This window comes from Macaca nemestrina, chromosome 7 (genome assembly GCF_043159975.1).
Source record: "Macaca nemestrina isolate mMacNem1 chromosome 7, mMacNem.hap1, whole genome shotgun sequence".
Taxonomy (NCBI): domain Eukaryota; kingdom Metazoa; phylum Chordata; class Mammalia; order Primates; family Cercopithecidae; genus Macaca; species Macaca nemestrina.
Window position 1 is genome coordinate 125,677,390 of NC_092131.1, and position 26,425 is coordinate 125,703,814.

Here is a 26,425-nt window from a genome sequence, read left to right on the forward strand (position 1 = left end):
TTCCTGATCTTTTGACCAGTGCTGGATGTTTATCAAGAAAAATCTCTCCCAGAGTTCTGGAATTTTAAAAAAAATTATTATCATTATTATTATTATTATTATTTCTTTTTTTTTTCTTTGAGACGAAGTCTCACTCTTGTTCCCCAGGCTAGAGTGTGATGGCGCAATCTTGGCTCACTGCAACTTCTGCCTCCTGGGTTCAAGTGATTCTCCTACTTTGACCTACTGTCACCACACACCCGGCTAATTTTTGTACTTTTTTTAGTAGAGATGGGGGTTTTACCATGTTGGCCAGGCTGGTCTAGAACTCCTGACCTCAGGTAATCCACCTGCCTCGGCCTCCCAAAGTGCTGGGATTACAGGCGTGAGCCACCACGCCGAGCCTGGAATCTTTACTATATTTGACAGCCTAAGAATTATGTGAACATTAAAGCAATATTTTTTTTCTTTTTTTTTTTTTTTTTGAGATGGAGTCTCGCTCTGTCACCCAGGCTGGAGAGCAGTGGCGCAGTCTCGGCTCACTGCAAGCTCCGCCTCTCAGGTTCACACCATTCTCCTACCTCCGCCTCCCGAGTAGCTGGGACTACAGGCGACCGCCACCACACCTGGCTAATTTTTTGTATTTTTATTAGAGACGGGGTTTCACCATGTTAGCCAGGATGATCTTGATCTCCTGACCTCGTGATCCGCCCGCCTCGGCCTCCCAAAGTGCTGGGATTATAGACGTGAGCCACTGCGCCCGGCCTAAAGCAATATTCTTGATCAAAAGAATGGTTTGTTATTTTGCCTGGTTTCGGTACAACTCTTTTATCACCACTTTAACTGATCTGAGAGTATTTTATTAGAAAAAGGGGAAACCAAATGCTCAGAAGCAATTCTTCTTAGGCAGGAAATAATTTGTCCCTGGTAGCAGATTTCTGATCTGCTAAAACCAGGTGGTAGTAGTCATACCTCAGGATAACTGCATCATGCCCCTAATTGCTTGTCACTTTTTGGTTTGATTCTTCAGGAAATTCCCTGAGTTGTTTAATTGGTTTAAAAACTTTCTGGGCTATAAGGAGTCTGTACATCTGGAAACTTATCCAAAGGAACGAGCCACAGAGGGCATTGCTATGGAGATAGATTATGCTTCTTGTAAACGATTGGGCTCCAGCTATCGAGCCTTACCAAAGAGTTACCAGCAGCCCAAGTGTACAGGAAGGACTCCTCTCTGTAAAGAGGTAAGGCCTTCCTTCCCTAACAAGGATCAGCCCTGGGTCCTCAGCTTTTTCCAGAAGGGAGTGGTGGTACCAAGGATTGAGAATTTATATGAATGATGAAATTAAGAATGCTTTTAGTCCTTTTTTTTAAAAAAATGTTTTCTACTTTTTTGTTTGTTTTTGAGACAGGATTTTGTTTTGTCACCCAGGCTGGAGTGCTCAAAGCGCCTCAACCTACTGGGCTCAAATGATCCTCCCAAGTACCTGGGACTTACACATGCCTTCACACCCAGCTAAAAATGTAAAAATAGAAGTTTTTAGTTTTGTAAAGATGGGGTCACTCCTTCTGCGCTCAAGTGATCTTCCGCTTCATCCTCCCAAAGCACTGGAATTATATTTCCGCATATATTCAGAACGCTTTTCTTACTAATACCTTTTTGTAAACTTGCTAAAGGTGAAATTTGTGAAGTAATGTTAGTTGCCTATTTCTCCGCTAGAGTTTTGTCTTTTTATTGAGAATGCTTAATCACCAGAAAGCTGTTTTAGGCTTTTGTTTCAGTCTCTCTTCTTCTACCCAAAGGTTTTAAATGATACCTGGGTTTCCTTCCCTTCGTGGTCTGAGGACTCCACCTTTGTGAGTTCCAAGAAGACTCAATATGAAGAACATATTTATCGTTGTGAAGATGAGCGCTTTGAGGTACAAGCTTCTTTGGCATTTGAAGTTGGGGGATATGGGAGATGCTCAGTGAAAGACTATCTTAATACCTATCTCTGAGGGGTATTAAGATGGAAGAGCCAGAGGCTCACATTCTTCTGTGGTAAATGCTTGTTGTGGTACTTTCCATGCTTTGTGCATTGGTCAAATATATTAGTACATGTTTTATGGCAAATGTGACTTATCTAGGCCACTTTAGCTAGCCCTTTTAACTGAAATGGTCCATTGATGACTGAATAATAGTTCTTTTGATTTTGCATGGCATTTTAAGATTATTGTGTTTTACATGGTGAAGAAAATCAGCATCCTAAGGTTTATAGTACTTTCTTGAAACTGTTTTTAAATTATTTAAGATCTGTATGTATCATTACCCTTAGCAAGTATCTTGCCATGGTTAGTAAACCAGCTCTGTTATGAGAACTGGAATTTTTCTTTCATGTTTCTGGTATTGATTGCTTTGTTTTGTTTTGTTTTGTTTTTTTTGAGACAGGGTCTCATTCTGTTGCCCAAGCTGCAGTGCAGTGGCACAATCACAGTTCATTGCAGCCTCAACCTTCCAGGCTCAAGTATGACCCTCCCACTCAGACCCCCACCCCTGCCCACCACCAAGTCACTGGGACTACAGGCATGTGCTACCATGCCTGGCTATTTTTTTTTTTTTTTTTTTAACTTTAAATTCTGGGATACATGTGCAGAACGTACAGGTTTATTACATAAATATACATGTGCCATGGGGGTTGCTGCGCCTATCAACTCGTCATCTAGGTTTTAAGCCCCACATGCATTATGTATTTGTCCTAATGCTCTCCCTCCCCTTGCCTCCCACCCCCTGCGGCTAATTTTTTGTTTTTTTACAGAGACAGTGTTTACTACATTACCCAGGCTGGTCTCAAACTCTTGGGCCCAAGTGATCATCCCACCCTGGCCTCCCAAAGTGCTGGGATTACAGACATGAGCCACCATACCTGGCCTGATTGGCTCCTTTTGAAAGAAGGTTAAATTAGGGCCTTTTTTTTTTTTTTTTTTTTTTAAAGACAGAGTATTGCTCTGTCACCCGGGCTGGAGTGCAGTGGTGTGATCTCGGCTCACTGCAACCTCTGCCTCACGAGTTTAAGCCATTATCCTGCCTCAGCCTCCCAAGTAGCTGGAACTACAGGTGCATGCCACTACACCCGGCTAATTTTTTTTGTATTGTTAGTGGAGACGGGTTTCACCATGTTGGCCAGGCTGGTCTTGAACGCCTGACCTCAAGTGACCCACCTGCCTTGGCCTCCCAAAGTGCTGGGATTACAAGCGTGAGCCACTGCGCCTGTCCCAGGAACTTTATTTTGAAGTAGTTAGGAAGGGAAGAGTGGAGTGAATAAATGAGGTGGTAGAGGGCCCCATACCACCTGTATCAGGAGGGGGACTACTGAAAGTGGGCTCAAAATCCCCAATGTGTTTATATGTCTGGTTTACATTATCATTTTAAAAAAGGGAAGTCTGGTTTGTCTAAAGAGGTAAAATGACATGTATCCTATTTAGTGTATCTATTACATTAAATTGACTGGCTGTGCTTATTTGTATGGATAGGTATCTTGTTTTTGTTTTTTTAAGTACTCTTTTAGCTCTTTGCCAGCTTTCCATCCTCACACTTGCTTCAGCTGTTTCTGGTGTGTTTTTAATTAAGAGCCACATGCTGCCTGGCCACTGGCAGGTGGTTGGCCATCTTTGCCCCAGCATTTATAAGTAGTTGCACCTGTTTGCAGAAAACTAAATCATGACAGATGTTAACTTCCATAGGGAGTGCTATCAAGCTAAAGAAGACATTTCAGCCGGGCGCGGTGGCTCACGCTTGTAATCCCAGCACTTTGGGAGGCCGAGGCGGGCGGATCACGAGGTCAGGAGATTGAGACCACGGTGAAACCCCGTCTCTACTAAAAATACAAAAAATTAGCCGGGCGCGGTGGCGGGTGCCTATAGTCCCAGCTACTCAGGAGGCTGAGGCAGGAGAATGGCGTGAACCCGGGAGGCGGAGCTTGCAGTGAGCCAAGATTGCGCCACTCTACTCCAGCCTGGGCTACAGAGCGAGATCTGTCTCAAAAAAAAAAAAGCAAGCATTTCTTTGTTACTTATGTTTAGTAAGGTTAGCTGATGAGTTAGCAGAGCTTGGCATCTGTTTTTGACAGAATGTTCCTATCCCCTCTCAACTGGTATGCTTCCAAATGAGAGGCAACTTCATTTCCCATTTATGACTACAAGGGCAAAGATGAAAGAAGTGGGGTAAGCATGTGTTTAAGATTTGGTGGGATGAGCGAGTTTGAAGGAACATGTTTACCAATTAAGATAGGTTAGTAATGCTTCAGTACAGACAGCTCCCACATCTGAGTGACTTGTAAAGCCAATGGGTTTAATTTCTAATCATTCTACATGTACATTGATGTTTAGCAGGGGATTTGGCATATCAGAATCACTTGGGGATTCAGGCCAAGGGATTGCCACCATTATGATTGTTGCTAGTCACTAGGAGGAAAAGAGATCTCAGAAGGATCTCACACCTTTAAATGCTCCAGCCTAGAAGCGATAAACATTACTTTTTCTCAACTCATAACAACTCATTTGTCAGAACTAGTTACATGACCCTATCCAATCATAAGGGAGTCAGGAAGTTAGTCCATTTTTTGTCGGTAATTGGAGAGCAAGAGGGGCCAGAAGTATTGACAAAATGATGACCACATTTCCAAAACAAGAAAATTTAGGGAACACTTCTGCAAACATTTGGTTGTAGACTGTTCATTTAGGAGTCCAATAAGAATTTAAATCATTACCCGCAGATACAACAGTGAACTCCTTAGGGTATGATAGTCACTGCTCTTATTATTACTGGATGTGGAACAAGGCTATTGAGTATTTTAGTATTTGAATATATTTAAATATTTCAAGTTAAAAAAAAAACTCTCAAGACAGAGCCGTCTTTTGGTATTGTTTTGATTGTTATTGTTTGTTCATAACGGATCTTAGCAATTCAGGAAAGTTCAGGGAAAAGTATCAGTAAAGTCATCTCTTGTTAGGTTCCTCCGGTCTAAGATCAGTAGTCTTAAGCAAAGCACACGGTGCAGGTGGTGGTGGTGATAACTACCGTTTATCCAGCTTCATCCTGTGGTTCTTATGTGCCAGGTATTGCGCTGAATACTTTATGTGGATTGTATAATTTAATCCAGAAATAGGCTTGTGAGAGTAATAGGTGCTGTTATCCCTATTTTGCTGATAAAGAAACAGTCTTATGTAGCTAGTAGGGCAGAACCAGGATTCAAATCCAAGGAGTTTGACTCCCTACCTTATTTTTCTAATCACTACTCTATTCTATTCTGATTTGGGTCCTGAGCATACCCTTCTTTGTCTTCCTCTTCAGCTTGATGTAGTTTTAGAGACCAATCTGGCAACAATCCGGGTTCTGGAAGCAATACAGAAGAAGCTTTCCCGCTTGTCTGCTGAGGAACAAGCCAAATTTCGCTTGGACAACACCCTTGGGGGCACATCAGAAGTCATCCATAGAAAAGCACTCCAGAGGATATATGCTGATAAAGCAGCTGACATCATTGATGGTCTGAGAAAGAATCCCTCCATTGCTGTTCCGATTGTCCTTAAAAGGTACCTGAGCAAATGTGCCCTTAGTGCTTTAGTGTGTACTTCATTACTGGTTCAGTGTCCCATTAAATAAGTCTCTCATTTTCAACCTGGTTGTCCCATGAGACCTCTCTTTCTCCCCAACCCTGGGGGAGTATTTTAAAATACAGAAAAGAAGATAATTACCACCCATGTTCCTGCCACGCTCAGGACTAACTGTTGTTAACATCTTTGTGGTTTTTTTGTTTGTTTGTTTGTTTGAGACAAGATCTCTCTCTTTCACCCAGGCTGGAGTGCAGTAGTAAGAACACAGCTTACTGCAGCCGCAACTTCCCAGGCTCAGGTGATCCTCCCACCTCAGCCTCCTGAATAGCTGGGACTACAGGAGTACACCACCACACCCAGCTAATTTTTATTTTTTTTTTTTTTAATAGAGATAAGATCTTGCTATGTTTCCCAGGCTGGCCTCTAACTCCTGGGCTCAAGCAGTCCTCCTGCCTTGGCCTCCCCAAAGTGCTAGCATTACAGGCACCAGCCGCACCATGCCCAGCCCCATGTCATTATTGACCACACTGTAAATCCTTTGTTAGGAGCTTGGTTCTCTCAGTATCATCTGGTAAAAACTAATTCTTAGTTGCTGCACAGTTCACAAATACCCAGATTTTATTTGTCCTCCCTCATCTTCCCCTCAAGAGCTGGCACAGATTGATGGTTTCTTCTTCTTGCCTGTAGTATTTAACTTCTGGCTTTTGAAATATAGGTTATTCTTCAGTTTTAGTGCTGTTTTTTTGTCTTAGCCTGTTCTCTTCTGGTTTATTAGAATCAGTTCTGATCAGAACTTTCCAGACTGTATCCAGAGGAACATAACTGTGCAAGTTCTCTGCTCTTGGACTTCTGTGTTTCTATTAGCATTGTGAACATTTTACAAAGTCCTACAGCAGAGAAACAAGAACTCTTTTTGCAAGGAATACTTACATCTCAAAGGTATTCCCTGGAATGCTGTTTGATAAGTAACCATTCTAGGTAAATTATTTGACTTTGAGATAACTCATTTCCCCAAAATAAGTCTTAGATAAGTAATTTCCTCATGAAACAGAGTTCAAGACTGGTTTGATAACATCCCAAGTTGCCAATAATTTTGACAGACCTAATATAGCTTTGACTTTTCTTGAAAGAAAGTAAACCTGGCAAATTTCTTTCTTCTAAACCCTCTGAATTCCCATGTGTTGTTTCCATCCCTTCCCACTTCACTAGGTTGAAGATGAAAGAGGAAGAATGGCGAGAAGCTCAGCGAGGCTTTAACAAAGTATGGCGAGAACAAAATGAGAAATACTACTTGAAGTCTCTGGACCACCAGGGGATCAACTTTAAACAGAATGACACAAAGGTCCTGAGGTCTAAGAGCTTACTCAATGAGATTGAGAGTATCTATGATGAGGTGAGCTGGGGTTTTCTACATCTGTGAGAGGACTCTAGTCTATGTTTAGCACAGCTTTGATTTCTGGAAATTACCTTTGTTAAATGCAGGTGAGACTCTCTAAGACCTGTTGATTCCTGCTTTATAGCTGTCATAGCCTTTTCTATTCTTCATTCTACTATTTTAAATCTAAATTTTACCTTTATACCTAAGCTATTTGACTAGTTCCCTAGTTTACTATCCTGGTTTCAACTTATACCTCCTGCCTCCATTTTCCACTTCTCCCACTGCCTGTTTCCCTCAAACAATACCTTGTATTCATATAGTCCCATCTCTCCTTACTATAGCTTCAAAACTTGTCATTGACCACCAAACTCTTTGTAATCCTTGCTTATTCAGCATGCCTACTAGAACTATAAATAGTACTAGGAGCTAGGATCAGAGATGAATAAGCAATCAATTCTGGTTTCCATGGGCTCAGTTTTAGCAGATGGATAGAAACATAAATGCAGTGCAATTGGGAATTCCTGGAGTGGGGTGATCCTGAATTTTAAAAATAGTAAAATGAGCTCTTAGGTGAACTCAATCAGGCCGGGGACAGTGGCTCACACCTGTAATCACAGCACTTTGGGAGGCCGTGGCGGGCGGATCACCTGAGGTCAGGAGTTAAGAGACCAGCCCTGCCAACATGATGAAACCCCGTCTCTACTAAAAATACAAAAATTAGCCGGGCATGGTGGTTGCACCTGTAGTCCCAGCTACTTGGGAGACTGAGGTGGGAGAATGTCTTGAACCCGGGAGGCAGAGGATGCGATGAGCTGAGAGCATGCCACTGCACTGTAGTCTGGGTGACAGAGCAAGACTCTGTCTCAAAATCAATAAAATAAATAAACTTAATCCTCCATATTTTGCTGATGTTACTTTGTCACCCTCCGTACCCCCACCCCAGAAGTAAATTACAGACCTCATATCATATCCTCTATATAAATACTAGTCCAGAATTTTGAAAGATAGTCCCACGGGGCACAGTGGCTTCCGCCTATAATCCCATCACTTTGGGAGGCTGAGGTGGGCAGATCACTTGAGGCCAGGAGTTCAAAACCAGCCTGGGGACATGGTGAAACCTCATCTCTAACAAAAATACAAAAATTAGCCTGGCATGGTGGCACACTTCTGTAATCCCAGCTACGCAGGAGGCTGAAGCATGAGAATGGCTTGAACCCGAGAGATGGAGGTTATAGTGAACCAGGATTGTTCCACTGCACTCCAGCCTAAGTGACAGAGCGAGACCCTGTCAAAAAAAAAAAAAAAAAGAAAAAGAAAGATGGCTCCAGTTCTGTCCCACTCGCCCTGTAAGTCATTGGTGTATAGAAGGTACCTGTATTTTGACATCAAACCACATCTCCGTCATTACCTATTTGTTTCTGGAAGAGGGACAAAATTATTGTTACGGTTTGGCCCTAAGTTTTGTTTTTGTTTTTTGTTTGGAGACAGAGTCTCACTCTGTTGCCCAGGCTGGAGTGCAGCAGTACGATCTCGGCTCACTGCAACTTTTGCCTCATGAGTTCAAGTGATTCTCCTGCCTTAGCATCCCGAAGGCTGGGATTACAGGCACCCACCACCATGTTCAGCTAATTTTGTTATTTTTAGTAGAGATGGGGTTTCACCATGTTGGCCAGGCTAATCTCAAACTCCTGACCTCAAGTGATCGCCCTCCTCGGCCTACCAAAGTGCTGGGATTATAGGTGTAAGCCACCGCTCCCAACCCCAGGTCCTAAGTTTTTTATTAGAAAAACATAGACACTGTAGTTGATAATGGGATGTATGGCTGGTGTGGTCTCGTAGGCATGTTGTCGCTGTAGACACCTCACAGAATATTTTTGTGTCTCTGTCCCATCAGAGGCAAGAGCAGGCTACGGAGGAGAATGCTGGTGTACCTGTTGGCCCACACCTCTCACTTGCGTATGAAGACAAACAAATACTGGAAGATGCTGCTGCTCTGATTATCCACCATGTGAAGAGGCAGACAGGCATTCAGAAGGAGGACAAGTATAAGATAAAACAAATCATGCATCATTTTATTCCAGATTTGCTCTTTGCCCAAAGAGGTGATCTCTCAGATGTGGAGGAAGAGGAAGAAGAAGAGATGGATGTAGATGAAGCCACAGGGGCAGTTAAGAAGCACAATGGTGTTGGGAGCAGTCCCCCTAAGTCCAAGTTACTGTTTAGTAACACAGCAGCTCAAAAATTAAGAGGAATGGATGAAGTATACAACCTCTTCTATGTCAATAACAACTGGTATATTTTTATGCGACTGCACCAGATTCTCTGCCTGAGGCTGCTACGGATTTGTTCCCAAGCCGAACGACAAATTGAAGAAGAAAACCGAGAGAGAGAATGGGAACGGGAAGTGCTGGGCATAAAGCGAGACAAGAGTGACAGCCCTGCCATTCAGCTACGTCTCAAAGAACCTAGTGAGTGCTGAGACCTTTGATTTACAGAGGATGTGTGAGGTTGAGGACCTTAGAGCTACCTAGACTTGGGACTGCTTCTTTTATTAATAGAGCACAGGCCTTAGAGTCTGTGTAGTTGGTTAAACTCTCTGAACCTGTTTATCTGAAAAATGGAGATGCTAGTTGCCTTGTGCTGTTGCTTTGTGCAAAGTATCCTATGCAGGGCTTAGATCATGGACACTTGGTCAGTGGTTGGTGTTGTGGACATACCAGGGAAAGGGGTATCGCTGTTAATTTGTCAAATGGCAGATTTCTGGGTTACTGCCAGCTGTTTCAAAGTACAGATAGAGACTAAACTGTCACAGTCAATTTCAATCCATGACAGAACATAAATTCCTAGTGCTTAAAACAGAATTTTCTCATATTTTTGGGCAGGACTTCCATTTAACCAGTAGGGTTTATGGCTCATTCCTAATATGTAGAAATAATTTATGCGAAGGAGACTGGAACTGAAGAGGTGATGTGAGACATGGAGAACAGGCAGGACAGGGATAAAGATGTAGAACCCAGGAAAAGGAAAGTAAGTGAGGGTTCAGGACGCTGTCATGTGCTTTATGTAATTTTGTACTGCCTGCTTCCAGTTCACTTCATAAATTAAGTACTTGAGCTATGAGCCAAAAGCTTTTTCATGAAGGATTTCTTCTGGGCTCTTAAGGAAATAGTCAATCTGAGGAGTGTATCTTTTTTTTTTTAAAGTGTTGCTGATGTAGGAAGCCCAGATACGGCCTTAGCCTTCTATCTGTTGAGGAGCTAATGACACTGGAAGTTCTGAAAGCTTTTATCTGGACTAGTCCTAGCTTGAAAAAGATAAATTTTAGACCTCATTATGGTGATTCAATCTACTTGGGTAGAAATTAGAAATAAAATGGCTTATTCCTGGCTTGGCCATGGACTTAACCTGGTTTGAGGCTTTACGTAATGTTGTCTTGTCTGATAATGCCAACCCTCACATTTACCATAGCTTGTTTGGACTCAAGACTTCATTCTGGCATAAAAGCAGTTTTCATAGCAGTGGTATATTTTGGAGTCTAAAGCCCATACCTATTCTATGGACCTAAACAATGTGATACTCTGTGATGAAACTCAAGCCAGTTGCCTCTTTTAAACAGTAATTGTCCTGTTCTGCCTGTTTTTAATGAATTCATCAGACTTCAGATAAATGGAGACAACTCGGTTTTGCTCCTAGCATTTTTCCCCCAGCACAAACACGACTAGCAAGTAACCAATTAGTCAGTGACAAATAGTTGGTTTTGTAACTCTTTTCGTTTTAGTCAACTGTTTGTTGAAATGCAATGTATAGGCCGGGTGCAGTGGCTCACACCTGTAATCCCAGCACTTTGGGAGGCCGATGTGGGAGGATCACTTCAGGCCAGGAGTTTGAGAACAGCCTGGTTAATAAGTGAGACCCCATCTCTACCAAAAAAAATATATATATATATATATACACATACACACACACAAGGTTCAGCATATATATATAGAAAAGTATACAAATCAGAATTGTGAAGCTCAGTGAATTTTTACAGACTAGACGTACCTATATTCAAGAAACGAAACATAACCAGTACTCTAATAACCAATCCTTTTTCTACTTTCTTGATTTCTAACACTAGAGATTAGATTTGTCTGTTTTCGAACTTTATATAAACGAGTCTTTAGTAAACTAAAGGCAAAACTCTTTAACATTCCTTGTGCCCTCTACTAGTTGCCAAATGTCTCTAACAACTGATGAGATTTATTCTAGCTAGTGGTTGAAATGATTCATGTGCAGTAAGTACAGATGATTTAATGCAATTTGTGAAATACAATGTTGCAAATCCATGTTTAAACAAAAGGACTTTGACAAATGCAGATTACTTCATTATTCATAAAGGATTTAATTTGCACTCCTGTTTTTCTGTTCCCAAGAGGTTTCCCAGTGCTGGAGTATGGCTGTGTCTGCCTTTTCTCATCTGTACTTTATGCTTCATTGAAATAGCTTTATGAGCAAGTGACCCATGTGAGGAATGCTCTTGTGCAGTCTGGGAGAGCAGGTTCCTCTCTCAGCAGGGGAGCCAACAGCTCTTTGAAGGACTGGCTTCCCTAGGATATTTTCCTCTGCTAAAATGGCCCAGCAGTACCATAAAGAACTATCTTTCTAGCATGGTCAGTCAGAATATTAGAAGCCGCTGTTAAAGTTGCAGAGTCACTCTCAGATAGTGCTGGTGATTGTAGTCACCTGTCAGAATTCATCTCTGTTTACATTGGAATGAGTGAGTACATTTTGAATACCTGGCGTTCATACTTTCAAATGCCATTTAGGCCAGCTGTGGGATTTGCCCTGTACTCTATCCCTAGTCTTTTCTTAGCAAGGTAAGGCCTCACCTATCCCATCTCTCCCACAGTGGATGTTGATGTAGAAGATTATTACCCAGCTTTCCTGGACATGGTGCGGAGCCTGCTGGATGGCAACATAGACTCATCACAGTATGAAGATTCACTGAGAGAGATGTTCACCATTCATGCCTACATTGCCTTTACCATGGACAAACTGATCCAGAGCATTGTCAGACAGGTGAGGGCATGGAGGAGGCTAGGGTGAGTGAGGGAAGAAATCCTTACCTAGAGATGGACCAGGCAAAGAAAAGACAAGGAAAAGGAAAGGCAACTTTTTCATATAACAGTGTTTATGAACATAAGGTTCTGAAGAGAGGAGGGAAGGTTAATGTGATGCCTGATTTCTCATGTTAACAAAGTTGCAGTGTATGAGCCTACCTACCCCATATCTTTTCTTGTGGGCCACCTGTAGAGGGCAGTGGTCCTGACCCCAGCTTCCTGCCCAACTTGTCTATCTCTTACCTTGTCTGCCATGGGCAAGCACACAGTGTGGAACCTTGCCTCTTCCATAGGTGTTGGTAAGTTTTTTGTTTTTTTGTTTTGTTTTGTTTTTTGTTTTTTTTTTTAAATAGAGACACGGTGTCACTAGTTTGCCCAGGCTGGTCTTGAACTTTTGGTCTCAAGTGATCCTCCTGTCTTGGCCTCTTAAAGCACTGGCATTATAGACATGAGCCACTGCGCCTGGTCAAGGTGTTGGTAACTCTTACGTACTTGCATTATTCAATATTTGAAATTATTTTTATAAGAGGGTTCACATACATCTTTTACAATACTCTACCCACCTCACTTATCTGTGGTTCCCTGTAAGTCAGGTTTGTGGTTGGTTTTGTGTGTTCTTCCTGTGGCACCCTGGGAACTTGTAAACATGTTCTTTACAACAATGATATGAAAAATAGCTTGTAACAGATAGTCACATTTCTACTTCTTGGACTTGAGTTCTGAACTCCCAGAGAGATTGTTGGTTAACTGCTTTTTCCTTTTTTTGGAGACCCAGCTTTACTGCTGATATATTGCAAGTCCCCAGTAGGGCTTCATTTTTCCTTTTCAGCATCCTGTTCTGTGGCTCCCTTGGCCCTTTTTACCCATATGCTGAAGAGCTGAAAATTGATGTGGGCCATGTGAAGACTGGCAAATACCTTAAAGTTCTTAGTGATGAGTCTGACTTTCTCCTTCTTATAGACATTCTGTATGGGAATTATTGGTCCTGTCAGCTGGGTGGCTGATTTGAGTTTTTCAGAACTGTCTCCCTTCTTGGGGGCTAAGAGCTTCCTGGGGAAGAGGTTGAGCTTGGAGTCTTACTCCTTCAGGTGCTGAACATTGGCCCGCAGGGACGTGGTGGACTTATTCTACCCTCTTGTGGATGCTGGTCACCCTTAACTCTTCTGAGCTGAAGCCCCTGCCAGCTTGTACTTTGGTGTGATACCTCACTGTGGGACACCTTACCATGGGCCAGATGGGTCCAGATGCAGGGTGCAGGTCAATGTGGTGTGCTTTTGCTTGCATCTGCAGATCTTCTGGGCTGGCTGGTTAACCACGTGGCCATGGGCCGCTGCGATTCCTTGTGTAAGTAGGGCTTTAGGATCATGCTGTTCCACCTGGGCACCGTGGCTACCTACAGCCCTCTTCCATAGAACAGCTCAGCAGAAAGGCAGTGAAATACTTAAGCGAAAACTTGCAAAAAGCAATTTCTAATTCTAGAGTCCACACTGCCACTATAGAAGGAAAGAGCTTGTTGCTTAATGTTCTCTTGGGCTAAAATATTGAATCTTTTGCAAAGTACCCCTGCTTTTGCCTTGGTTTTGGAAGGGTGCATGCCTTTGCACTCCTCCCACAGTGTCTATGCGTGATTTAGGAAGAGCCCTTCACATAAATGAACCTTAACATCTGGGGGAAAGTTGTCAAATAGTTGTTTCCAATAAGTTGAAGAAGTTATTAGGCCTTCCCTTAAGAGGTCTGGATGGTAACTGGCAGAAATCATTAGATGGATACATAGTCACCCATAGTCATACTTTTTCAGACTAATCTTCCTTAACTTCCCTGAAATTCATATAAAATGCAGACTCCAGTTACCCTGTGCTTATGTTGCTGATTACAGGCTTGCTGCTCCTTCAGCTAGGAACAAAGTCTTTCATACCACCAGCACAGCTTTAAAAAAAAATCCAATAAAACTTTTAATAATTCTGAGGTTGATTTTTGAAACAAGAGATATAGTTATTTATTCTAAGTATCTGGTTATGATTTTGAATCAGTAATAAATACTATCACCACCCAGTCCACCCCTGCTTTTTTTTTTTTTTTTCCAGTGGAAACAGAGGTTTCATCCAGAAAACCCCAAAACAGTGACTTTTTTTCTTCAACCCAGGGTCTCACTCTCTTGTCCAGACTGGAGTGCAGTGGTGTGATCTCAGCTCACTGTAGCCTCGACCTCCCACCTCAGCCTCCCAAGTAGCTGGGACCAAAGGGGTCACCACGCTGGCTAATTTATTGTATTTTTTGTAGAGATGGAGTTTCGCCATGTTGTCCAGGCTGGTTTCAAACTTATGGGCTCAAGCGGTTCACCTACTTCGGGCTCCCAAAGTGTTGTAATTACAGGCATGAGCCACTGTGCCCAGCCTATTTTTAAAACATTTTCAAGCTTCCCAACTCCTTTAATTGGAGGTATCTCTTCTCTCATTCTCCTCGTATTTGGTGTTCCCTCAGATTTCGCTGTTGACTGGATGTACAACATATATTTCAAAGTCAAGGCTCACACCTCTAATACCAGCACTTTGGGAGTCCAAGGCAGGCATGTATCTTGAGTCCAGGAGTTGGAGAACAGCCTGGGCAACATGGGGAAACCTTGTTTTGTATTAAAAATACAAAAAAATTAGCTGGGCGTGGTGGCACATGCCTGTAGTCCCAGCATACTCAGGAGGCTAAGGTGGGAGGATCATCTGAACCCAGGAAGTTGGGGCTGCAGTGAGCCGTGATCGCGCCACTGCACTCCAGCCAAGTCAAGCCATTACACTTATCTTACCTATAGTAGACTGGCTTAAGAGGGATTTGTGTTAAGAATACAATAGGCAACCTCACAGACATTCAAGTACAGAACTCAAAATAGGGCCACACCATGGAAGGACTGGGCTGGGAGGTTATTTTTCTCTCCTGCAGGCCTTCACTGTGGACTTCTGCTCCATGCTTGTGCTTTGCTCTGCAGATGGGCATTCAGCACGTGCTCCAGGCTCCTCCAGCCTCTAAGGCTTTGGCTTGCCCTCCCAGTACCCCTGATCCCAGTGTTACTGGACCTTTCCATACAGATGCTCCTCCTCAAAAAATATATTGAACACTCTGTGTCATTTCCAGTTATCAGGATAGAGAATCTGATCTGCTCAGCAGTGGGGGTAGGAGTTCCATAGTTGCCCCTGGATTGTAGTGCTGCCTTTTCCAAAGACTCGAGGAGGGGCCAGATATCCAAAAAGAGGGTGTGGGGGTGGGGGGAATCAGTAATACGTCTACTTCAACAAGAACGTATAAAGTAGAGGCGGTGGCTCACGCCTGTAATCCCAGCAGTTTGGGAGGCTGAGGCAGGTGGATCACTTGAGCTCAGGAGTTTGAGACCAGACTGGACAACATGGCAAAACCCCATCTCTTCTGAAAATACAAAATAGTTAGCTGGGCGTGGTGGCACATGCCTGTAGTCCCAGCTACTTAAGAGGCTGAGGTGTGGGAGGGTTGCTTGAGCCCAGGAAGTTGAGGCTGCACTGAGCTGAGATCACGATGCCACTGCACTCTAGCCTGGGTGACAGAGTGAAACTCTGTCTCAAAAAACAAAAAAAAAAAGTATAAAGTGGAAGCATCTGTATGCATGATTGAAGTCATGCTTTCCATCTATTTTTTCCACCTTTTTTCTCTCTAAAACACTTAATCTTTTGCACATGATATCAAGTACTCATCAGCATTATTTTAATGGTTGTATCAGAATCCTTTATCTGGACTTATTGTGATTTATTTATCCATCTGTAGTTGCTGGAGATACTGCCCTTTCTGCCACACTCAGTCACCCGTCTGACCTTGCACTGTGTCCAGTTATCTACTAATATACATACTGGTCATTTAGGACTTAAAGTTAAGAATAAATAGTTATCGTGGTTCCTAACACTTCAAAAAGAATGTATCTTCCTAAAAATAGAATGGCTTGGTGTTTATGATAATCTTAAAGTAAAATAGACAAATCGATATTGAAATTAATGTTTTGCTTTCTTCTTGTATCTATTTTTCACTTCTGTCATTTTGGTGATAAAGTTTCATTTGGAAGAATTTTTATTTCAAAATAGAAATAGCATGACATGAGAATGGGAACTCTGAAAGGTTCAACTTTCTAGTCATTAGTTTCCTAAGATTGTCACAGAAGTACTGGATAGTCAGTCATGATTGGCCTGTATGGAAAGTGAGTTAACATTATGTACAATGTAAGCCCTATACTTTCTATCAGATATAGAAAAATAGGTGGTGTGTTTGGAAAAGTATTGGGCTATAGGAGTCAGGAACCTTGACTTTTAGTCCCAACCCTGCTTCTTCAGCTGAGCACCCCAGGCAGTAATTCAGCAGCTATTTCTTAAATACTTAATGAGTTTCAGGCTTTGTAGTTGGGCTGGGAATAAAAACATAGATATTACATTCATGATTCTCCAAGGCTCCCTTCCTCACCCCAGCTCATGGTGAGCTTTGCAGTGGTGCAGTCTCGGCTCACTGCAATCTCTACCTATCAGGTTCAAGCGATTCTCCTGCCCCAGCCTCCCGAGTAGCTGGGATTACAGGCACCTGCCACTACACCAGGCTATTTGTGTATTTATTAGTAGAGCTGGGGTTTCGCCACGTTAGCCAGGCTGGTTTTGAACTCCTGACCTCAGGTGATGGGCCCACCTCAGCCTCCCAAAGTGCTGGGATTATAGACGTGAGCCACCTTTCTGATGCATTGTGTAAATTTGTCTCCTAACTGTCCCCAACTCTCTCCAGCCTGCTTCCCAGGGCAGTTGTGAGGATCAAATGGGAGAAAATATGTATGAAAGCAAATTGTAAATGATTTTAAAATGCAATAAAAATATGACCTATAGAAAACTATTTAAAGATCCTTAGAATTTTAAATAGTACAATTATTCTGAGTTCTCTATGGTTTTTATTTTAAATAGATATGAAAGTTTTACCATGGACCACTGATACGGCTGAAAATCTTGGCTTGATTATTCTCCAAGAAAATGATACAGTGGTTTGTGTGATTAATTTTCTAAAATTGGCCGGGCGCGGTGGCTCAAGCCTGTAATCGTAATCCCAGCACTTTGGGAGGCCGAGACGGGCGGATCACGAGGTCAGGAGATCGAGACCATCCTGGCTAACACGGTGAAACCCCGTCTCTACTAAAAAATACAAAAAACTAGCCGGGCGAGGTGGCTGGCGCCTGTAGTCCCAGCTACTCGGGAGGCTGAGGCAGGAGAATAGCGTAAACCCGGGAGGCGGAGCTTGCAGTGAGCTGAGATCCGGCCACTGCACTCCAGTCTGGGCGACAGAGCGAGACTCCGTCTCAAAAAAAAAAAAAAAAAAAAAAAAAATTTTTTTCCAAAATTGCCAGCTCCCCCCCCCCCAAAAAAAAACCCCTTTTTTTGAGTTGAGTGACTAGATCAGTCAAAGGAACGTTGACTGTATAGTGGAGAAATGTTTTCTGTGTTCACTAACATCTTGCCTTTGTTTGATTCCAGCTGCAGCATATCGTGAGTGATGAGATCTGTGTGCAGGTGACTGACCTTTACCTGGCAGAAAATAATAATGGGGCCACTGGAGGCCAGCTGAACACACAGAACTCAAGGAGCCTCCTGGAGTCAACGTATCAGCGGAAAGCTGAGCAGCTAATGTCAGATGAGAATTGCTTTAAGGTGAGAGTTGTTCAGGTAGTCAAAGAACTTGCTGGTGACAATGTAAGTTGTTAGGATTCTCTGAACCAGAAGTTAAAGCCAGGGTACGTTGACCTGTGATTCTACTCCTGGAACTTTTAATGAGTTCACCAGAGAAATACAAAGTAGAAGTGATTGTCTTCCTGGACAATCTACTTTGTTTCTTTCCTGTCTTTAAAAAAAAAAAAAAAAAAAAAAAACTAGTTATATATGATTTTTACAATTTTGTATTCTTCTTTTTCTCTGAACATTTTTCATAGTATGCTTTGTAAATATTATTGTTAGAAAAATGTTGGTACATGAAATCCATGGTCATGATCATTATAGAAAGAAAAAAATAGGCCCGGCACACATGGCTCACACTTGTAATCCCAGCACACTGGGAGGCTGAGGTGGGCGGATCAGTTGAGACCAGCTTGGGCAACATGGCAAAACGGCATCTCTGCAAGAAATATGAGAATACAAAAATTAGTCCAGCGTGGTAGCGTGCACCTATACTCTTAGCTACTCGGGAGAATGAGGTAGAAGGATTGCTTGAGCCTGGGAGGTCGAGGCTACAGTAAGCCCTGATCACGTCACTGCACCCCAGCCTGGGTGACAGAGCAAGCATTTTCTGTCCCCAAAAAATAAAAAGGAAAATAAAATACAGATAACCAAAAAAAGTCACCTTAGAATTCTTTCCTGAAATTATCATTGATGACATCTCTATGCTTCTAACTTCTCTATGCTTGAGTATATATTTTGAAAGAGTTTATACTGGACAAAATGGTCTTTCCCCCCCCCCCCCCCCCCCCCGAGTTGGAGGCTCACTCTTGTTGCCCAGGCTTGGAGTGCAGTGGTACTATCTCAGCTTACTGCAACTTCTGCCTCCTGGGTTCAAGCAGTTCTCCTGCCTCAGCTTCCTGAGTAGCTGGGGTTACAGACACGTGCCACCATGGCCAGCTTTTGTGTGTGTGTATGTATTTTTAGTAGAGACAGGGTTTCACCATGTTGGTCAGGCTGGTTTTGAACTCCTGACCTCAGGTGATCTGCCCTCCTTGCCCTCCCAAAGTGCTGGGATTACAGGCATGAGCCACTGCACCCTGCCTAATTTTTGTACTTTTAGTAGAGATGTGGTTTTGCCATGTTGGCCAGGCTTGTCTCAGACTCCTGGCCTCAACTGATCTGCCCGCTTCAGCCTCCTAAAGTGCTGGGATTACAGGTGTGAGCCACTGCATCTGACCTGAAATGGTCTTTAATGTATTTTTGATCAATTAGCAACACTTCTGGGTCTTTAATGTCTTTTTTATGGCTATTTGATATTCACTTTTTAGAGAATTAATGCCTGTATTATTGGACATTTAGGTTGTTTCCAATTTTTCACCATTATAATGGATAATTATAAAAGCAGATAGTTGGAAACAACCTAGACGTCCAACCCACTGTGGGGATTGGTTAATGACATCCTGTTATGAATACTGGAGACAGATTTTGCAATTCTTAAATTATAAATTGTAAAAATGCAGGGTCTGCCCCCCATCCCCCAAAATCTATTTTGGAAGTAACTGTATTTGTGTATATATGTTATGTTATTGTCAGGTTGTAAGCTTTACTAGTAGAGATCATTTTTTAAAGCTTTGGAAGAACACTGAGCTAGATCTAGCTTCTGAATCTGTGTGTTTATTGACTAGTGGTGTGCGTTGAGAAACCAGAACTCTCTGAATTTCAGTTTTGTTTCTGTAAAATGAAGAAAGTTGAAATAAAAAATTCTCAGGTTTCCTTCCAGGCTCTGATCTTCTCCGTGTGATTCTGATAGTTACCTTGTCTATTATGTCCTAGAAGTGGGATTATCAATGGACAGAGCATTGACATTTTTTGGTTCTGGCTACATGTGCCATATTTCTTTCTAACAAAATATTTGTTTTGTAAAACATTCTTACTGGCATTGATTATTATGTTAGTGAATTCTAGAAGTTTGAAACATGAAATGGTACTTTTTTCTTTAACATATTTCATTTTACTTGTAGTAAGTGTAGACTTTTGCCTTTATCACTGGCCTCCCAAGATCCAGTATCTTCCTCATCTCTTCAGTTGGAGCAAAGTTTACTAAGTTTATTGCCTCTGCATCTCTCATTTCCTTGAGAAGATAGATTATAGCTATAGAGACGGTCTTTTGTTTACGCTTAGGTTTCTTATTTGCAGCTTATGTTTATTCAGAGCCAAGGCCAGGTCCAGCTGACTATTGAGCTTCTGGACACAGAAGAGGAGAATTCGGATGACCCTGTGGAAGCAGAGGTATGAGCAAGTGCATCACACACCCCAGGTGCCAAGCAGAGCTGGTGTGTCTTGAGAGTCTGTCTAGTGACCCTGTCTGCCAAAAGGCCAAGGCACCTTAGGCCTGTTTAAGGGTCAGGACCTGGATGCTTAAAGTACAAGTCAATCCAGCCATGTCTTTAGCTGAAGAGAAGGGCTGCCTGGTTATAGATGTTAACCTCATCTTGCACTTAGTAAAGCTATCTCCTCTAAGTAAGTCTTATGGTTGGCAGCTTTCCTGTTTTTTACTAAAGTATAAAAAACAACAAATGAGGTACTGTCTTTCTCGTGTCATCTGGATTCTTTGGGTCATGTTTACTTTATACTGGACTGATAAAGCACAGAGTTTTCAACCCCTGAATAGACAGGTGTGATTATCATAATTAGTTATGGCAGATAATGTACATGGGAGATGCAGGCCATATGTATGATGTTGCGGGGGACATGTGGGATGACCTGTTTGGTGGGAATGTTGGCTTGTTGGCAGATCTTTTTGTTTTTTAAAGTGATGTCAGAAATCTAGATTGTAATGTGAAGGAAACTTTCACACATTTGCCACTGTAAATTTTGTTCTTTAACAAAATCCTCTGTGGGGAAATGAAACTTGTCAGTGAGCCAGCTTCTACCTGTTTATGACTTCCGATAACCTTAGCGCACCTCAGAGAAACTTAACAGTATTACTGGCTAACAGAATTTTTAATCTGTGTTCCAGTACCTACTAACAATCATGTCTTTATAGAAAGGGACTTTTTTGATCTTGAAATTTATGAATTTGGGGCATTGTAGTCATAGAATTTACTAGAGTACCCAATGCGTTACGAGCTGTTTTTGTGATTTCCTTCTACCTGTATTTTGTGTTTGCCATCTTAGCGCTGGTCAGACTACGTGGAGCGATACATGAATTCAGATACTACCTCTCCTGAGCTTCGTGAACATCTAGCACAGAAACCAGTATTTCTCCCCAGGTGAGTGAGCCATGTCATTTGTCAGCAGTCCGTACTGTGTGTGATTTAGGAATGGAGAATTAAATGACTTTCACGTTCTTGGCTTTCATATATTTTATTCATTTGTTCTGTCTGCTGGGGATGCTAATTCAAGGTTTATATGGCTGTCACAACATGGGCTTACCTGGAGCATGTGTCAAAGCATCCGGGAGGTGAGACTTACAGAGAATCAACAATAACCTCCCTACTTTGGATGGCAATGTGTGTCAGAGTCTCCATGGTTCGATGGAAGAGGACTCACAGGACTCTGCATATAGTCAAACTGATACAGTGCAGCAAGAAGATGCAAAGCAAAATCAGCAAAGGGAAAAGGTGCCTGTGGCAAAGCTAGAGGAATCCAGGTGCAAGCTTCCTAGAATCCTCTCCCAGTGGAGTCACACAGGACACTCTTAATTCTTCCAACAATGAGTGTGACAACACATGTAAAATGCTGTCTTACCAGGGCAGCTCATTAGAGACTATGCCACGATTTTTATTGATATCTAGTCATCTAAGCACTATATGTCTAGCATGTACCAAAATCCCAAACTCTCAGAAAGAAAGCAGGTTTTCAGCATAAGCTATAGAGTTTGTACAGATACTTTAGGTACAGTGTGACACTTACATGAGTTAAGGAATGATAGAACATTGCCCAAAATCCAAGATCCCAGCCCCTAGCCAAGGGCCAACTTTTATAAGCAGGCTTTTCAAAGAATAGCAGTCTTAGGCCTGCTACATTAACTCTTTTCTGCACAGAATTTTAAAAATGTTCCCTCTGTATATAGGCAGATTGTGATACTGATCCTCCAAGTATATGATAACAGAGTTTAAGAAGTATAAAATGGGTAGAATGGCTTTCTTCCTTCCTAAAAGTTTTGAATTGAAATCTTATGTCTTAGGTTTCCAAGAAAGTATCATCCCAGTGTTATTAGACTTACTGAGTCCTAATGAGAACATGGGCAAAGGGGTACCAGAAAAATGGGCCCTGCCAGGTTCTCCATTCATGGAATCATTTAACACATTTGAGCAGTTGCTCTGTGTCAGGTTCCTCTCAACAAAACAGGCTCCATGCTAATAACATACTACAATAAACCTGTCATCATGTGTCTCTCACCAGGATATGAGGAAGGAGGCACATTTATGTACTGTGAGAAAAAAGAAATTGATATAATCGTTCTGGTGGCAGGATAGTTGAAGTGTATGGAACCTTCCCTCCAGAATTTCAGTTTTTAATGATTTGTCTGACAGCTAAGGGGCTCATCTTACTGGCCTTGAGACCCCTTACACTCTTAGAGCATGAGTTCTCCAAAAGCTTTTGTTTATATGGATTATACTGGTAATATTTACCAAGTTAGAAATAAAAACAAAGAAATGTTTTCAATCTTTAATTCATTTGAAAAATAACAATATTGGGCCGGGCGTTGTGGCTCACGCCTGTAATTCCAGCACTTTGGGAGGCCGAGGCGGTGGATCACGAGATCAGGAGATTGAGACCATCCTGGCTAACACAGTGAAACCCGTCTCTACTAAAAATACAAAAAATTAGCTGGGTGTGGTGGCGGGCGCCTGTAGTCCCAGCTGCTCGGGAGACTGAGGCAGGAGAATCGCTTGAACTTGGAAGGCAGAGTTTGCAGTGAGTGGAGATCGCACCACAGCACTCCAGCCTGGGTAACCAAGCGAGACTCTGCCTCAAAAAAAAAAAAAAAAAATATATATATATATATATATGTGTATATATATATCCCATTATATTTTTTAATAATATTTTTTAATGAAAAGCTAATTCAAAACAAAAATTAGTAGACTGGCATTGCTTGTATTTCATAAATTTGTTTAATGTCTGGCTTACTAGAAGAACAGCTGGATTCTCATGTCTGCTTCTACATTCAATCTGTTGCATTATGTTGTTTGGTTGAAATATGTGAAGAAAATCTGGCCTCACGCAAATGTGTAGCTGGAAAAAGGAGTATTTTCAGATCCTTCAGATAGCTGGAAAAAGGAGTATTTTCAGATCCTTCAGATAACTGGATATTCTTTGATATGACAACAAAACCACAAGTGATAGTTTTTGTTTTTGAGACGGAGTTTCATTCTTTTTTTTTTTTTTTGAGACAGAGTCTCACTCTGTTGCCCAGGCTGGAGTGCAGTGGCCGGATCTCAGCTCAATGCAAGCTCCGCCTCCCGGGTTTACGCCATTCTCCTGCCTCAGCCTCCCGAGTAGCTGGGACTACAGGCGCCCGCCACCTCGCCTGGCTAGTTTTCGGAGTTTCTTTCTTGTTGCCCAGGCTGGAGTGCAGTGGCGATCTTGGCTCACTGCAACCCCTGCCTTCCGGGTTTAAGCAATTCTCCTGCCTCATCTTCCCAAGTAGCTGGGATTACAGGCATGTGCCACCACACCCAGCTGTTTTTGTTTTTTTAGTAGAGATGGAGTTTCTCCATGTTGGTTTGGCTGGTCTTGAACTCCTGACCTCAGGTGATCCACCTCAGCCTCCCAAAGTGCTGTGATTACAGGTGTGAGCCACCGCACCTGACCCCAGTGATAGTTTCTTTCTTTCTTTTTTTTTTTTTAAATTTGAGATGGAGTCTCGCTCTGTCGCCCGGACTGGAGTGCAGTGGCGCTTTCTTGGCTCACTGCAAATTCCGCCTCCCAGGTTCACGCCATTCTCCTGCCTCAGCCTCCCGAGTAGCTGGGACTGCAGGCACCTGCCACCATGCTCGGCTAATTTTTTGTATTTTTAGTAGAGACGGGGTTTCACCATGTTAGCCAGGATGGTCTCAATCTCCTGACCTCGTGATCTGCCTGTCTCGGCCTCCCAAAGTGCTGGGATTACAGGCGTGAGCCACCGTGCCCAGCCAATAGTTTCTTAAAGGTTAGTAGCAATATCAATTTATATATCAGTGGGCTTTTCATACAGTTGTCAAAATCCATCATGTGTCTCTCACATGTGTTACCAAATTCCAATATCAATTTATCCATCACTGAGCTCTCACATTCATTCATGTGTATCATGAAGGAATCTTTTTTTCCTCTATGATTTTGTAACTATGCAATTGGCTATTTGGAAACATTAGCTCACTAAGTTGTACAGACCTACTAAATGTTGATATATTTTACAGTGTCTCCAAAAAAAATCACATTGATTAATATCACTATCACTAGGTCATCAAACACATCTTTAAGTATTGGGAAGCTGTCAAGCTCAGGGTGGCTAATACCAGTTCACCACAATTCATAGTTTTACTTGAAAATTCTAATCTTATTATTGGCAACATTATTTTCCTTGAAGTGATAGGCTCCCTTGTTCATTTTTGAGAAAACATCTGCCAAATACTTGGCTGAGATTGACTATATTTAGTCAGTTGTTCTTTCAGGTAAAAATGGTGATCCACTTACAACTCAAGCAATTGCTCAAGTACTTTTCTTTAATAATACCATTGTACTGGCCGGGCGCAGTGGCTCAAGCCTGTAATCCCAGCACTTTGGGAGGCCGAGACGGGTGGATCACAAGGTCAGGAGATCGAGACCATCCTGGCTAACCCGGTGAAACCCCGTCTCTACTAAAAAATACAAAAACACTAGCCGGGCGAGGTGGCGGGTGCCTGTAATCCCAGCTACTCGGGAGGTGGAGCTTGCAGTGAACTGAGATCCGACCACTGCACTCCAGCCTGGGCGACAGAGCGAGACTCCGTCTCAAAAAAAAAAATACCGTTGTACGTTAGCACACAAAAGTGCTTTATATGTAGTTCCCATTTTATCACACAGCATGTTAAAAATATGTAAACTGAGGGGTTGGGATTTAATAAAAAATGTTACTCCTTCATCAGAAACATTGGTTTTTTTTTGAGGCAGAGTCTCACTGTTGCCCAAGCTAGAGTGTGGTGGCATGATATTGGCTTACTGCAACCTCCACCAGCCAGGTTCAAGTGATTCTCCTGCTTCACCCTCTCAAGTAGCTGGGATTACAGGTGCGCGCCACCATGCCTGGCTAATTTTTGTGCTTTTATTAGAGATGGGGTTTCCCCCAATTGGCCAGACTGGTCTCAAACTCCTGACCTCAAGTGGTCTGCCTGCCTCAGCCTCCCAGAGTGCTGGGATTATAAGTGTGAGCCACTGTGACTGGCCCATCAGAAACCTTCTTAAGTGAAACTGGCTTTTTTTCACTTAATGTCATTGTGCAGTCAGTGTGAAGTTCAAAGACTTGAATTGCAATTGCATGAGGTTACAAAATCGTGGAAGTAAAAGGATTCATTCATGGTACAAGATAAACCAATAGAGTTTGACAACTGTATGAAAAGCTCAGTGATGTATATAGATTGATATTGGAATTTGGTAACAATTTGTTCGATATTGCAAATACAATTTGGCGCCACCACCATTTTTATTCACCATTACGTTTATGGTGCCAGTGCAGATGTCAACACAGCAAAAAAGGGAAATAATATTTTAGTATTATTATGAAAATAGTTTTGATCTCACAGATCTCCTAAAAGGGTCTTGGGACCCTTTGGACAAAGAACTGCTGTCTACAGAAATACATGTATACAAAGATACTCACTAGAGCAATATTTTGGGTTTTTTTTTTTTTTTTGAGACAGTATCTGACTCTGTCTCCCAGGCTATAGTACAGTGGTGGGATCTTGGCTCACTGCAACCTCCACCTTCTGGGCTCAAGCGATCTTCTCACCTTAACCTCTCAAGTTGCTGAGACTCTAGGCACACATCACCACACCTGCCTAATTTTTTTATTTTTTGTAGAGAAGGGGTTTTTGCCATGTCGCCCAGGCTAGTCTCAAACTCCTGAGCTCAAGCAATCCACCTGCCTCCCAACGTGCTGGGATTATAGGCATGAGCCACAACGGCCAACCTGAAGCAGTGTTTTTAATAGCAAGTTATGAGAAACAGTATAATTGTCTAGCTGATAACCTTTCTTCACTGGATGTTGAGGAGATTTAGCAAGCCTCCCACCCCTCAGGGCATCCATTCATGTGAATTATCTTCTTTCTTGTCTATGTAGAGTGGCACTAGTTTATATCATCTGGGGGAATTTTTAAAAATAGGCATTCAAATAATTTTTTGTTATGTGGTTCAGATGAGGAACCTCAGTTGAAATAAACTGTTAAGGAATGGTAAATTGGGGTACATTTTTCTGCAGCAGTTAAAGAGAATAAGACAAATCTGTCATGAAATGAAAAAATACTCATGACAGTAAGTGAAAAGTTGAGGACAGAATATATAGTATGATCCTATTTTGTCTTAAAAACAAATCCCAAAGCAGAATTACAGCTGGTAATTACATGTGTAAATTTACAGACGGAGGCCCAGAAGTTTCTCATTAAAACTCTTAACTGGCTGCATCTGCTAAGGCAAGTAGGGGATGGGTGAAGATTTCTACTTTTTAT

At 42.2% G+C, this 26,425-nt stretch overlaps 1 protein-coding gene and 1 pseudogene across 4 annotated transcripts in view; one reads left to right on the plus strand and one right to left on the minus strand.

Annotated features, from left to right (window-relative positions):
- LOC105490991 (SIN3 transcription regulator family member A) overlaps positions 1–26,425 on the plus strand; it is an 88,459-nt gene that overhangs the window by 55,267 nt on the left and 6,767 nt on the right. For all 4 annotated transcript variants that reach the window (XM_011757041.3, XM_011757039.3, XM_011757040.3 and 1 more), the window contains 9 exons: positions 1,010–1,220; positions 1,780–1,896; positions 5,306–5,544; positions 6,775–6,958; positions 8,838–9,411; positions 11,835–12,004; positions 17,559–17,732; positions 19,932–20,024; positions 20,913–21,007. In XM_011757041.3, coding sequence (XP_011755343.1) covers positions 1,010–1,220; positions 1,780–1,896; positions 5,306–5,544; positions 6,775–6,958; positions 8,838–9,411; positions 11,835–12,004; positions 17,559–17,732; positions 19,932–20,024; positions 20,913–21,007 — 1,857 coding nt within the window. The remainder of the gene's footprint in view (positions 1–1,009; positions 1,221–1,779; positions 1,897–5,305; positions 5,545–6,774; positions 6,959–8,837; positions 9,412–11,834; positions 12,005–17,558; positions 17,733–19,931; positions 20,025–20,912; positions 21,008–26,425) is intronic.
- Positions 12,858–13,411, minus strand: LOC105490990 (large ribosomal subunit protein eL13 pseudogene; annotated as a pseudogene).